We start from the raw sequence: 12,801 nt of genomic DNA on the forward strand, positions 1-12,801 counted from the left end.
AGGATGTGACTATTGGCTTTAGGGAGAGAGGAAGGGAGGGAGGAAGGGAGGAAGGGAGAGGGAATGAGAGGGTGTGGGGGAGGGGAAAGAAACATGGATCGGCTGCCTCCAGCATGCACCTTGACCCTCGGAGATAGAACCCTCCGCCTTGTAGGAGGGTTCTACCAGACGGGACCCTCTTGTAGGTGTACAAGACGATGTTCCAACCAACTGAGCCACCCTGCCAGGTCAGCAAGTCAAGTCCTGGGAAGGTTCTTAGGCAAAGTCGCAGGGAACACGAACTGTCCTCCACAAAAGATTTTTTGCTTTCGGGGTACTTGGCTAGGCTGCCTTTCCCAGACTCCCTTGCAGTGAGCTGCAGCCGTGTGACTATTTCTCGGCTAAGGGATGCCAATGGGAGCAGTACTGCCACCTCTAGGCTCTCCAGGCTCCCAGGCCAAGGCCACCCAGCATGACCATGGGGAGGAAAAAAGGCTTAGGAGATGGTCTGGGTCCCCACATCGCCAGATGGAGAAGGGCTGCCTGCCAACCTGAAACACCTACCCTGGACGATTGTGTGAGTGAGAAACAAAATTTCGTTGTGTTTGAGCCTGTCCATCATGGGGTCTACGAGTAAATTTATGGAAACTACACTGAATGCATAGTGTTTAGTAAATGTTAATTACCTAGGCAACAATTACCCTAAAGTTCCCCCTAGAAGGAGCCCAGGGGGTGAGGGGCATGCAGGTGGATGCCCAGGCACATGCCTCACAGCCTGGAGCACACACACACACCAAACATGCTGGACTGACACACACAGAATCTGGCTTTATTCTGGCCTTCACACATACTAAGAGGACACAGATCAGCAGTAACCCCCCCCAAAAGACCATTTCAAGCACCCGGTTTCCTCAGCCCCCTCTTCCCACCCAACCCCTCCTGCCAGGCTTTCTGGGTGGGGACTCGCCTACACCTCCCCCCGGGCATGCAGCATGAAGTGCCCGTGCAGCTCCCCGAGGTTGTCGAAGGAATCCTCGCACTCCGTGCAGTGGTAGGTGCCCTCCTCGTCCTCATCCTCCTCCTCCTCTCTCCCGGTGGGTCGGCCCTCCCTAGCCCGAGGGGGCTCTTCTTCTTCCTCCCCCAGCACCCTGCCTTCCGGGGCGGGTGCTTCCTGGGGGGCTGTGGCAGGAGAGCAGAGGCGGCAGGGTGGGGTGCCTGGCGGGGCCTCCCCAAGGGGTGAGCGGCCACAGAGCTGGCAGGGCTGGGCTGCGGGGCCCGGGGGCTGGGCTGCTCGGGGGGCCCGGCGGGACGGGCCGCCCCGGCCCCCACCCAGGCGCTGCTTCACCTTGTAGCCAGGGTCATATTCAGGGTCATCAGTGGTCTCCTCCTCCTCTTCCTCCTCATCTTCTTCCTCTTCAGAGTCCGGCTCTGAGAGTGTGTACTCGGAGTCAGAGGAATGCTCGGGGCCTGCAGGGGGACAGGAAGGGAAAGACAGCAGCATCAGAAGACAGAAGGCTACACCCAGGTGACTGTCCCCTCCCCGAGCCCTGCTGAGGCTAGTGCCCCAGAGAGAGAGGGTGGCCTGGGCACAGCCCTGCCCTTCCCAACAGATGGCTCCCCATCCCACACACCAGGCCTGGCACGTGGTAGGTGGTCAGTGTCTGCGTGTCAAGCAAATGAACAGCATCTTAGGGGCTAATAAAGACAAACCAGGAGTAAACGTGGGAACAGTAAAAATGGCAGCAGCAGCCGCGCCCATCACTTTTGGAAGAGCCCTAGTCTCACATATTAACTCACCTAACCCTTACAGCAACCCTGGAGGGAGACATTATTATTACTATTATTATTATTATTCCTGAGTGACAAGCTCTTACTCCTGAGTCACACAGCTCTAACCGGGAAGGCTAAATATAGGCGGTCGCCTATGTGAAATCATTTTAGGGAGACAAACGTTTGAACAAGCACCTCCTAAGGCAGATTCAGGCTCAGCACTGCGGGGACACAGAGACCCTGCAGGAGTCTCCAGGCCCCAGACCCAGACAGTGAGGGCTCAGGTGGTCAGTTGTGTCAGGGCCAGGGCAGGGGGACGGCCAGCACCCGGGGAAGTCAGGGAGGGCCTCACAGGGAGGGGAGGTGTGAGCTGGACTCTTAAAGAGGAGCAGGAGTTTGCTGCTAGAGACGGAAAAGGTGGCCCCAGTGGGAGAGGGGCAGGTATTCAAGCCAATGAAAAGACACGGTACATGTGGACTTAGACAGACGTACGTGGTTTTACACAATGACAGGGCCGCACTTCTGTTGTGCGAACGTGACAGACAGCACTTACACAAATCTGGACCGTCCAGCCCACCACACACACCCAGGCTATCGCTCTACCTCGACTCTCCTGGGCTCTGGGCTGAGACGCCCCTCTCATAAAGACAGTCCTCATCCTCACCTCCTCTCTCCCGGGGGGGTGGTCAGGTGGGAGGAGGATGAGGATGAGCACAGGAGGCAACAGTCGGGTAACACGCACAGCCCTGTACACGTGGAAGAGACTCGGGAAAACGGAGTAACTCACCAACATGGCTGAGCCGCCACCTTAAATAGCTCTTCAGCTGAAGACCAAGATGCTGGGGGTGGGGGACGCCCGCTCTGGCAGATTGCCAGAAAAGGCCGGTCACCGAGGGGTGGGATGTTAAGCAGATTTAAGTCCTGGTCTCTGCACCGAGGAACATTTTTAGAGATAAGGTAATCCCCTTCCTGGTACCTGCCTGACACACCCTTACAAAGGGAAATTTCCCTTAAAAATGTAAATGCCTCTCACAAAGGGTAGCTGCTTCTTGGTCTTCAGAACTTCCCCCTAACAGTTATTTCTTGAAACAACCAGCTTAAAATAATCCTTATGCAAAACAGACCTACAGCTGACCTCTGAACAGGAAGGTCTGGACTGAGAGGGTCCCCGGAAAGAGCCTCGTCATGAAGGAGCCTGAGCAGGTCTAACCTGCGGGGTCCCAGGGCTAACTGTACACGGGGCGACCAAGTCGGTGCCCCTCTAGCCCCGAGGACGCACACCGGCACGGCGTGTGCCTGTACCGAATACTGCCAGCAGCGGTACAGCGGTGCGTCTCATGTGCTGTGCCACGCAGCCACGATGGCTACAACGTCACAGGCAGCGAGAATTTTTCAGCTGCATTCTGATCTATGGGCCCACTATAGTATATGTGGTCAGTTGTTGACCAAAATTTCATTCATTGTGTAGCATGTGCCTGTATAGATGTCTAGTTAAGTGAATTAGAAGATTTATCTGTATGTATAGATATAGGATTGTGATTAAAAAACAAAACTTTCTTCATTTTTAGAGATGGGGAAGGGAGGGAGACAGAGGGGGAGAGGAACATCGTTGTGCGAGACAAGCATACATCGCTGCCAACCGGGGGACCTGGCCCTCGCTGACTGGGACCTGAACCAGCGACCTTTTGGATCACAGGCTGGCACTCAATTCACTAAGCTACACCAGCCAGGGCTGGCTGTGGCTGCGTGCATGTGAAGGACATGTCTAGGACAAGTTTAGGTTAAAAAAAAAAAAAGAAAAAAAGAAACAATTTAAAGTCCATGCACAGGAAAGGGTGACACCAGCAGTCATTATGGGGGTGCACACACAAGCAATGGTCCAGGAAGAGGAGCCCCAACTTTGGTGGCGGTGTGGGGATTACTGCTTCTTTAGATGCAGGGGCGGGAGCCTGCCATGAGTATCTCCTAGAGCTGCAACAGCCTTCCCCTGCATTCATCCTGGCCCCCCTTCCTCCCCTCTTCCTCAGTTTTCTCTAGCAGCCCAGAAGGCTCTTATTACAACTGAGCCAGCCTGGGCCTCCTCACTGTCCCTCCACACCCCAGGCATGCACTGGCCTCAGGGCCGTGCCATCCTTCCTAGAGTGGACTAAGCCCTTGCCCCTGCCCCTCTGCCACATCTCTGCTCCAGTGCTACCTTCTCAGTGACACCCTGATCACTCCATCTAACCAGCAATCCCTCCCCAGCATTCCTATGCCCCTAACCCTGCTTTATTTTTCTCAACTTACTTTATGTAACACCTACTTGTGTGTTTACTGCCTGTCCCACAGGAAGCAGGGACTTTTCTCTGGTTCATTTCAGCCCCAAGGCCCAGACCTCTCTCCTCCAGGCCTTTGCCTTTGCTGTTCCCCCACCTGGGGCCACCTTTTCCATACTGAGCAGCAAATTCCTGCCCTCTTTTAAGGCTCCAGCTCACTCATCACCTCCTCTGTGAGGTCCTCCCTGGGTCCCCTAGCAGTCAGTGTCTCTCTGCTCTGGGCCCCCCTAACACAACTGACCACCTGGGTCTGAAGACTCCCAGAAGGTAGAACAATCTGGCTACCTATCTCTGTCCCCAGAAATGCTGAGCCTCCGTCAGCCTTAGGAGAGATTTGCTGAATGCCTGCAAAACACAGAGGAAACCTCTCTGGCCTTGGGATAGGGTCCCACCCCTCCATATCCTCCCACCTCTGACTTCACAGCACCCACAGGGTAGGGTCTTCAATGACCACTGTGACTTCACCCAGTTGGCCTGTGAAAGGCAATCAGGTGGTCGTCCAGGGCTACCAGGTCTTTCACGTCCACTGAGACTTCCAGGACCACAGCCCCTTGGCCCCCACCATGTCTTCTCCACCTACGAGATCCTCACAGCCCAGCAGGTCTCTGGCATCCACTGGACCCTCAGTGCCCACTCCCATGCCTCCTCCCTCCTTGAAGGCTACTGAGTCAGCAATGCCCAACAGCTCTTCAGTGCCCACCACGCCATCATCAACAGCCCCCAACTCGGTCATGAGCCCCAGCAGTTCCAAGTCCACCAAATGGGAAAGCACAAAGACAGCCCCTTCTAACCAGCCCAGTAGCAGGTCCCGAGTGCGCAGCAGGGCGAGAACACCTAGCAAGGCCAGCACCGCCACCAGGGCCAGCACTGACACCAGGGCCAGCACTGCCAGCAAGGTTAGCGGAGTAAGACGCCGCCAGCGAAAGGGCACACGTAGCCGGGGCAGAACTCCTGGCAGAAGGGGAGGCCGCCACTCTAAGACATCACCCAGCAAGGTGAGAACTACTTCCCAGCAAAAAGAGAAAGGGAGGAAGAGTTACAGCAGGCCTAGAACAAGCAGCCAGGACAGGAGTAAGAGCCAGCGTAGAAATACGAACAGAGAGAAGAGTTACAGCCCGCCAGGAACCTCGGGTATGGGGATGAGTTCCAGGCTGGCTGTAACCCCCAGCAGGGCAAAGAGTTATAGCTCCACCAGAAGGCCCTTCAAGGAGAAAGGTTTTAGCCAGTCTCCATCATGGAGGAGGGTGAAAAGTTACAGTCAGATAATCACCCTCCGCAGAAAATGGATTTATAGCCCAAACAAGATATCCAACATCCTCAAGAGTTATAACCAGGGTAGCATATCCAGCAGGACCCAAAGTCACTGCCGGTCTAAAACACCCAGAAGGGCCAGGAGTCGCAGTCAGAAGAGGACCCACAGCAGGGTGAGAAGTCATAGTTCGAAGAGAAATCAAAGTAGGGCAAGGAGTCGGACCCGGAGGGAAACTTCCAGCCACACAAAAAGACACAGCCAATCTAGAAGCCACAGTCACAAAACAAGTCAATACCAACCTAGGACCCCCAGAAGGGAAAGAAGTCACAGCCAGTCTGGAAGCCTCAGCAGGAGCAGAGGTCACAGACAATCTCGAACTCTCAGCAAGGAAAGAGATCACAGCCAACCTACAACCCCCAGAAAAGAGAGACATCACAGCCGATCTGGAAGCTCCAGTAAGGAAAGAGATCACAGCAGATCCAGAAGCTCCAGGGAAGAAAGAGACCATAGCCAATCGGGAACCTCCAGGAAGGAAAGAGATCACAGCCAACCTAGAACCCCCAGAAAAGAGAGCTATCACAGCCGATCTAGAAACTCCAGTAAGGAAAGAGATCACAGCAGACCCAGAAGCTCTGACATGGAAAGAGATCACAGTCCATCTAGAACCCCCAGGAAAAAGAGAGATCACAGTGGAACTAGAACCTGCAGAAGGGAGAGGGGTCGCAGTCGATCTAGAACCCCCAGAACAGAGAGAGATCACAGCCGAGCCAGAAGCCCCAGCAGGTCAGTACACAGCCAGTCTAGAACCCCCACCAGAGAGAGTGATAACAGCCAATCAACAACCCCTACCAGAAGCCTCAGTGGGAAGGGATCCCCCAGCAGGGCACAGAGTCCCAGTCGGAATACAACACCTAGTGAGCCAAGGAACCATTCCCCCTCAGGATTTCTCAGCGAAGCTCCAACCCCCAGCCAGGATGCTATTCAAGCCAACGCCACTACCTCTAAGGCCGCCTCACCTGGAGAGAGGTCCTCATCGTCTTCTTCCAAGCTGGCATAGCCCCCAGTCTCAGCTGGCTCACGGGTCTCTGTCATGGCCAGAGGAGCAGACAGGAACAGAGCAGCAGCTAGGCAGCGTCCCTCCCTGGCCAGCTCTCCACAGAAACACCTCGGCCACAAGTTCTCTAATGCAGGAGGATGTCAGCAGGTAGAGGGATGCTGGATAGGGAAAGGAAAGGCCTGTGGTGACTCAATAAATTTTTACACAACATCTGCCTCCCCAGGCTCAGCTATGTGCTCAGTGATGGAGGCAAAGCAAAGATGGCCCCAGCTCTGTCCCCAACTGCCCCACTGGGCTTTGGGTGCAGGCCCTGCCCCTGTGTAGGTCTTCATTTCCTCATCTGGGCAACAGAGCTGACTGTGGTTCTTCAATGGGGCGGGGAAGGATAACATTCTAAATATTTATTTATTTAAAAGATTGTATTTATTTATTTTTAAAGAGAGGGGAAGGGAGGGAAGAAGAGAGGTGAAAAACATCAATGTGCGGTTGCCTCTCACGGACCCCCCTACTGGGGACCTGGCCCACAACCCAGGCATGTGCCCTGACTGGGAATTGAACTGGCAACCCTTTGGTTCGTGGCCAGCACTCAATCCACTGAACCACACCAACCAGGGCAATTCCAAATATTTAAAGATGGGTACTAGCATGGGCATGAATCAAAACTGAGAATGGAATATGGTCCTATGCTAGGCATTAATCTGTTAGTCGCTGGACTGTGGGAAAGTCTGAGTCAGAGGAGTATCCAAAGTGACAGTTGGGGGTGCGGATTACTTGGGGAAGTGGTGATATACCAACCAGCCCAGAAGTATTTAAATATTTAAACATTTGGTACGGCTGTGCTAGCCTGTGAACGTCAGCTGTGGTTCTGTATTAACTTACATTCTGGCAAGACAGTAGCATATTTTGTCGTGTATAATAAGCATCCATGTTTTTGGCTCAAACTTTCAGGAAAAAAACTTTTATTTTAATTTTTCAATTCAAATTTTTATTCACTAATTTTTAGAAACAAAACCAACTATCATATTCCAGATTATTTTGCATACAGATACTATTGCTTTCTAGAATTACACTTTTAATGCATTAAGCATAAATAAAAGAATTAAAAACATTTATGTAGATACAGAACTGGAACTACCTATGTGTAATGTGTATCCTTATTTTTCCTTCAAAAAATTTGGGGATGCCCTTGCAGGTGTGGCTCAGTGGACTGAGTGCTGGCCTGAGAACCAAAAGGTCACCAGTTTGATTCCCAGTCAGGGCAAAAGCCTGGGGTGGGCTAGGTCCCCAGTGGGGGGCATGTGAGAGGCAACTGATGACTGTATTGTATCTGTCCCACATTGATGTTTCTCTCCCTCTCTCTAACAATAAATAAAATCTTTTTAAAAATTGGTGCAAAAAAGCATGTATTATACATGGTAACATATAGGTATCTAGGTCTGAATCCTAAATCTGCCATATTCTGACTGTGTAGCTTTAAGCAAAGGACCAAGCCTGTTTTCTTCAAAAAAGCACTTTGGGACTTAACTCAGTTCTCATACCATGTTGAAACAGATTATGTCCTTTGTACACATGAAGATACTGAGACAGAGAGGATTAACAAGTAGCCTAAGGTCATACCAGCTGGTTCACACACGGGCTAGGATTTGAAGCCATCTTCTCCTACCTCTCATAAAACAATCCCTTGGCTGAAAATATTTTTCTAAGATTCAGTACCTTCATTCATATAAATTGCTCATATATGTCAGGTACTCAGTGGCTGTTACTTCCCACTTCGACTCTATGAACCCCAGCCCTTCCAGATTTCTCCCTCTCCCTGTGCATGGAAGATGCAGGACTTTTCACATCTGTGGTTCTTAGCAAATCCTGCTGTTCTTATCCAGAATATCCTCCTTCTCCAGCCTGGAGAACTCCAACCTGCCCTCCAAACCTTACCTCAAACACAAGAATCTCTGTACTTCCTTCCAGCTCAAATACTATGCCTACCTCTACCAAGAAGTCTTCCCTTAACTCCTTTCTCTCCCTCTTCACCAATACCTCCTTACACACACACACACACACACACACACACACACACACACACCACTTCTTTGTTTCCCACTGCACTTCCTGATAGGGAGAGCCAGGCAGAGCAAACTAGGGAATGTGCTGGCAGCCTCAGCTGTGCCCCTCCTATGCTAAGGCCCATGCTGGGCACTAGGTATACAATGGTGGAAAATACACATCAATTCAGAGCCTGGAGGTCAAGTTTAATGCTGGGGACTGGAAAGAAAACCTTACGAGGATGACTGAAAAAGGCTGGGGCATGGGAGAGCTGGCATCAAAGGCAGGGGTTTTCTAAAGACACCTGGATATGACATGCTTTAAGAGCAGAGAAGATTCACAATTAGCACAGAAGTTCTCATAAGACCTTATTGCCTGTAGGGCCTCATTTAATTTGGGAATTCTACTTTATGTTAAGATAAGGTTGCCAGATTTAGTTAATAAAAACATGATGCCCAGTTAAATTTGAATTTCAAGTAAGCAGAGTAATTGTCTTATATGTATATTACACTCCATGTAATATCTGGGACGTACATTTGTTTACCGAAATCCAGTTTTTCAACTACTTTTCATGCACCACGAACAATCAGGACTTCCAGGTTACCAGGGGACCTTGCTCACCAGTCTAACCTGCCCTTTCCAAGCCCACATCACACAAGGCCCCTCCCACAGTATTCCAGAGGTCGGGCGGAGGCATTCCTTGGTGCACAAGTCCCATTCCTACGATGCCTATGGCGGCCATTCTGGCTCCCAAGACTTTAGAGGGGCATAAATAAGGCTATCTCCACACCATGCAGAAGAGACCCCACGATCTCCTGAGCCTATTACAATCCACTCCCAAGATACCCTGCGCGAACATAATAGGCAACCCTTCCCACAATGCTGGGGTAAAGCGGGCAGAGCAAAACGTTATACGGAACAATAAGGACCAGTCCCCACAATGCCCTGCACCAACTCTTCCCTCAGGGCTGTAATGCCTCAGGGCTGTAATGACCACCTTCCAAGGTGCTCTGCGTGGAAGCACTACAAGTTTCCAAGGTGCTCAGCGGAGGATGTGTGACAAAAGGGGCCTGTTCCCTGCAAAAAACTAGGATAGTCCTTCCCAGAACGCCCCAGGCCCCTGACGACTAGCGGAGCGACTCCCACACGTTTAGGGCAGGCCGTCCTGTTTTCCCAGGATGCGCGAGAGGGGCACAGAGCCGCGTGGGGTTAGAAGAGAGCCTAGGTCTCGCCCTCAGGCCATCACGGCACAATACCGGGGCCGGCTCCTCAGTGACGGGCGCCGTCACTCCCATCATGCAGCGGTGCCGTAGCGCCCGCTTCCCAGCATGCCCCGCGTACCTTGATCCCGGACACTCACCGGCGAGGGCGGCCCCCGCTCCGGCTCAGCGGCGGCGGCGGCTACACGCCCGGGCTCGGCGCCTGCGCTGCAAGTAGGAGACGAAGCAGCGCGAGGGGCGTGAAGAGCCTAGGGCGCTTGCGCGCCGAGAAGAACCATTCCTGGCGCAGTGTGAAGAGGGGCTATTGACGAGGCCCACGCAGGGGGTTCCGGGCTTTGCCCCTCACCGTCCAGATCTTTGGTACAGTCCGCAACGCGACAGAACCAGAAACTGGAGGGCTCGCGCGTGCGTTCCTTTATAGAAGATGGGATGCGCTGGGGGGTGGGGGACGCCAGCTCAATCCGGATCTTGGACCTGAGGCCTGTTTATTTGCATAATCTTAACAGGGGACTATGGGAGGCCTTGGGCACCGAAAGGGGCTGATTTGCATATTCCTAGGAGAGGCAGTACCCCAGCGTTCAGTGGTTAGCATATCTGCGGCGGGGGCCAGCTCCCGAGCACAGCGCTTGCGCACTGGGACTGCAGACTAGCGTGAAGCAGGTAGCCGGGTTTTCAGTAGGGATCAGTTTGCTTCCCGAGAGCCTGGCCCTTAGCAACCCTCACAGTCGTTACCAACTCTCACAATTCTCCACCCACAACCAGGATATATCTTTACTGCTGTTTTATGTGGCAGGCCCTCTGCTAGCAGGTACTAGGGTTTCCGCAGTAAATATGACATACCTGGCCACCAGCCTCATGGCGCCGCAACCAAAAGAAGTTCACACATAATCAGAACTACAACCCAGAGTGGTCAGACTTGGAATGAGGGGAGCACAGGAAGTTGTCGGGGCCAGAGGAAGTGCCTGCCCTAGCCCGAAAAGGCTTCCAGAAGGTGATGATCTTTAAGCCAAGGATTAATAGAAACCAATTGGAATGCGAGTCGCTTTGGCAGAGGGAACAGCTATAGGCAAAGGCCTAGAAGAAAAAAACGTCGTACGTAATTTGATTGAGCAAGTGAAAGCAGATAGTATGACTAAAACCCAGAATTAGGTAGGGGAAAGGCTCCTGCAGGTGACGTCTGAGTTCAGACTTTACCCTGAGGGTATTACAGGGGGCCCAGATTTCCTGCAATTAACTCACATTCCATCTTAAAACTCTCCAATGGGATCCCATTACGTTTAGAAAAAATCCAAACTATGTGGTCCAGGGGCGGTGCACGAGGCCTGGTCCTATTCATCTCTGATCTCACTCGCCTCTCTCTTTACCCATTCCAGACTAGCTCCACTTCCCATCAAACACTCCAGTCTCTATCGTCCCAGGTTTTTGTCCATAGCTGTTCCCTTTTCCTGAAAAATGCTTTTCCCTCTGATCTTCAAATAGCTGCTCTTGTGCTAACCACATCTTTGCAGATGTCAATCTGAGCTTTCCCTGTTTGTTTTTTGTGTTTTCCCTAAAGTAACACCTCCAGATTTGCTTTAGAGAAGTGAATGGGGTTGTGGATAAAGCAGGATTAGCAGTGAGTTGTTGGTTTCTGGGGCTTGGGTGGAGACTGCATGGAGTTCATTGTCCTGTTCTGCCTACTTCTCTGAAGTTTTCCGTAAGTTAAAATATAACAGTACTCCACACCCCCTTCCTGTGCATTTCTTCTTAATGGCAACCTGAAATTAAGTTCTTTTTTCCTAGTGAAAGGTTCACGAGGGTAAACATGGAGTCATTCTTTCTCACTTTGGGGATTACATTTCAGATAGTGCTAAACTGTCTGGAACACCTAATATTTGTCTGTTTTATTCACTATAGCACCTCCTAGACTTTCGAGCGGCACCTGGCACAAAGGGGGCAATATATTTTTTTAATCTAAAATTAGAATCACTCATTTGAAATTTAAAGAAATGGAATGAGGGGCCTGGAATACCGGGATAAGGAGCTTTGACGTTAGCTAGAGGTGATGGGGAGATAGGATAAGGTTTTGAAAAAGGCAGGAGGAGTGATATGTGACTAATTGAAAACTGCCCTATGCCTGGCTTCTGTGGCTCAGTGGATTGAGCGCCAGCCTGTGAATCACCAGTTTGATTCCCGGCCAGAGCACCTGCCTGGGTTGCCAGGTCCTTGTTTGCATACAAGAGGCAACCGAATGATGTTTCTCTCCCTTTCTGTGTCCTTCCCTTCTCCTCTTTCTAAAAATCTTTTTTTTAAGATTTTTATTTATTTATTAGAAAGAGGAGAAGGGAGGGAGACAGAGGGAGAGAAACACCAGCGTGAGAGATGTTGACCAGTTGCCTCTCCCATGCCCCTAACTGGGGATCTGACCTGAAAGTCAGGCATGTGCCCTGCTGGCACTCAATCCATTGAGCCACACCAGCCTGGGCTAAATAAAATCTTTAAGAAAGAAAGAAAGCTGCCCTGGAGACTGGTGTCTTGGGTGGGGGTAAGCCAGGGGAGGGGTCCAGGCCATGACCTCGGGGATAAGATAGTTCAGGAGCGAACTGAAGAGATAAGACTCTGTGACTGTTTGGCTGAAGGAGTGTCTAGGAAAAAAAAACAAAACCACGTTTCCCTCTCTAGGAGGGTCAAGGTGCCATTGGTCAGGGAAAGACCTTCTTTTGGCCTATTTGGTTCACCAGTGACTCCCCTCCCTTAGCTCAGTTCCCCTCCCAACATGGTGCAGCTCTGGGCAGAGGGACAGACACACAGCCACCCCAAATGTGTTCTCTCCTCAGTTTAATGGTGGTTAGTGGGATCGCCAAACCCCCTCCCCATTCCCCTCCCCACCCCGTACAAAATATTGTGTGTGGGGGTTTTTTTTGAACAAGAAAAAGGGGGCAAAAGCCAGGAATGGGGGAGGGGGCATAATCTGATCTTTTCATACAGATTTTTGATTTTTTTAATATATTATATATAAAACCATAGAGACCAACACATCCCCTTAAACTCCTTTTCCCCTCCCTGGGGGCCTGGAGGAGAGATGGGGAAGGCACCCCCAGGAGTGGGTAGACAGGGAGACAAATATAAGTGGGACAGATTTTGAGGGAGGAGGTGGAAGGAAGGGGACTGGAGAAAAGGGCTGGGGCT

The 12,801-nt window shown here is 51.6% G+C and overlaps 1 protein-coding gene across 2 annotated transcripts; it reads right to left on the bottom strand.

Moving 5' to 3' along the window:
• Window positions 1-784: 784 nt before the first annotated feature.
• On the bottom strand, window positions 785-10,197 carry ZNF428 (zinc finger protein 428). 2 transcript variants are annotated; one of them, XM_045845290.1, is made up of 3 exons: window positions 9,755-10,197; window positions 6,333-6,531; window positions 785-1,446 (listed from the first exon to the last, which is right to left on the bottom strand). In XM_045845290.1, the coding sequence occupies exons 2-3, from the start codon at window positions 6,406-6,408 to the stop codon at window positions 947-949; spliced, it is 576 nt and encodes a 191-aa protein (XP_045701246.1). In that variant the 5' UTR covers window positions 6,409-6,531; window positions 9,755-10,197; the 3' UTR covers window positions 785-946. The 2 variants fall into 2 exon arrangements, with proteins under 2 accessions (XP_045701246.1, XP_045701245.1); XM_045845289.1 differs by having other exon boundaries at window positions 9,774-10,196.
• Window positions 10,198-12,801: the final 2,604 nt, after the last annotated feature.

This window comes from Phyllostomus hastatus, unplaced genomic scaffold, assembly GCF_019186645.2.
Source record: "Phyllostomus hastatus isolate PE091 unplaced genomic scaffold, TTU_PhHast_1.1 phas_contig_468, whole genome shotgun sequence".
Taxonomy (NCBI): domain Eukaryota; kingdom Metazoa; phylum Chordata; class Mammalia; order Chiroptera; family Phyllostomidae; genus Phyllostomus; species Phyllostomus hastatus.

Excerpts from the sequence above, each read along its gene's own strand:
- ZNF428 (XM_045845290.1), bottom strand. The coding sequence starts at position 6,408 with ATGACAGAGACCCGTGAGCCAGCTGAGACTGGGGGCTATGCCAGCTTG. Across the intron at positions 1,447-6,332 it reads CGATGAGGACCTCTCTCCAG|GCCCCGAGCATTCCTCTGAC; the intron begins GTGAGGCGGCCT and ends GTCCCCCTGCAG.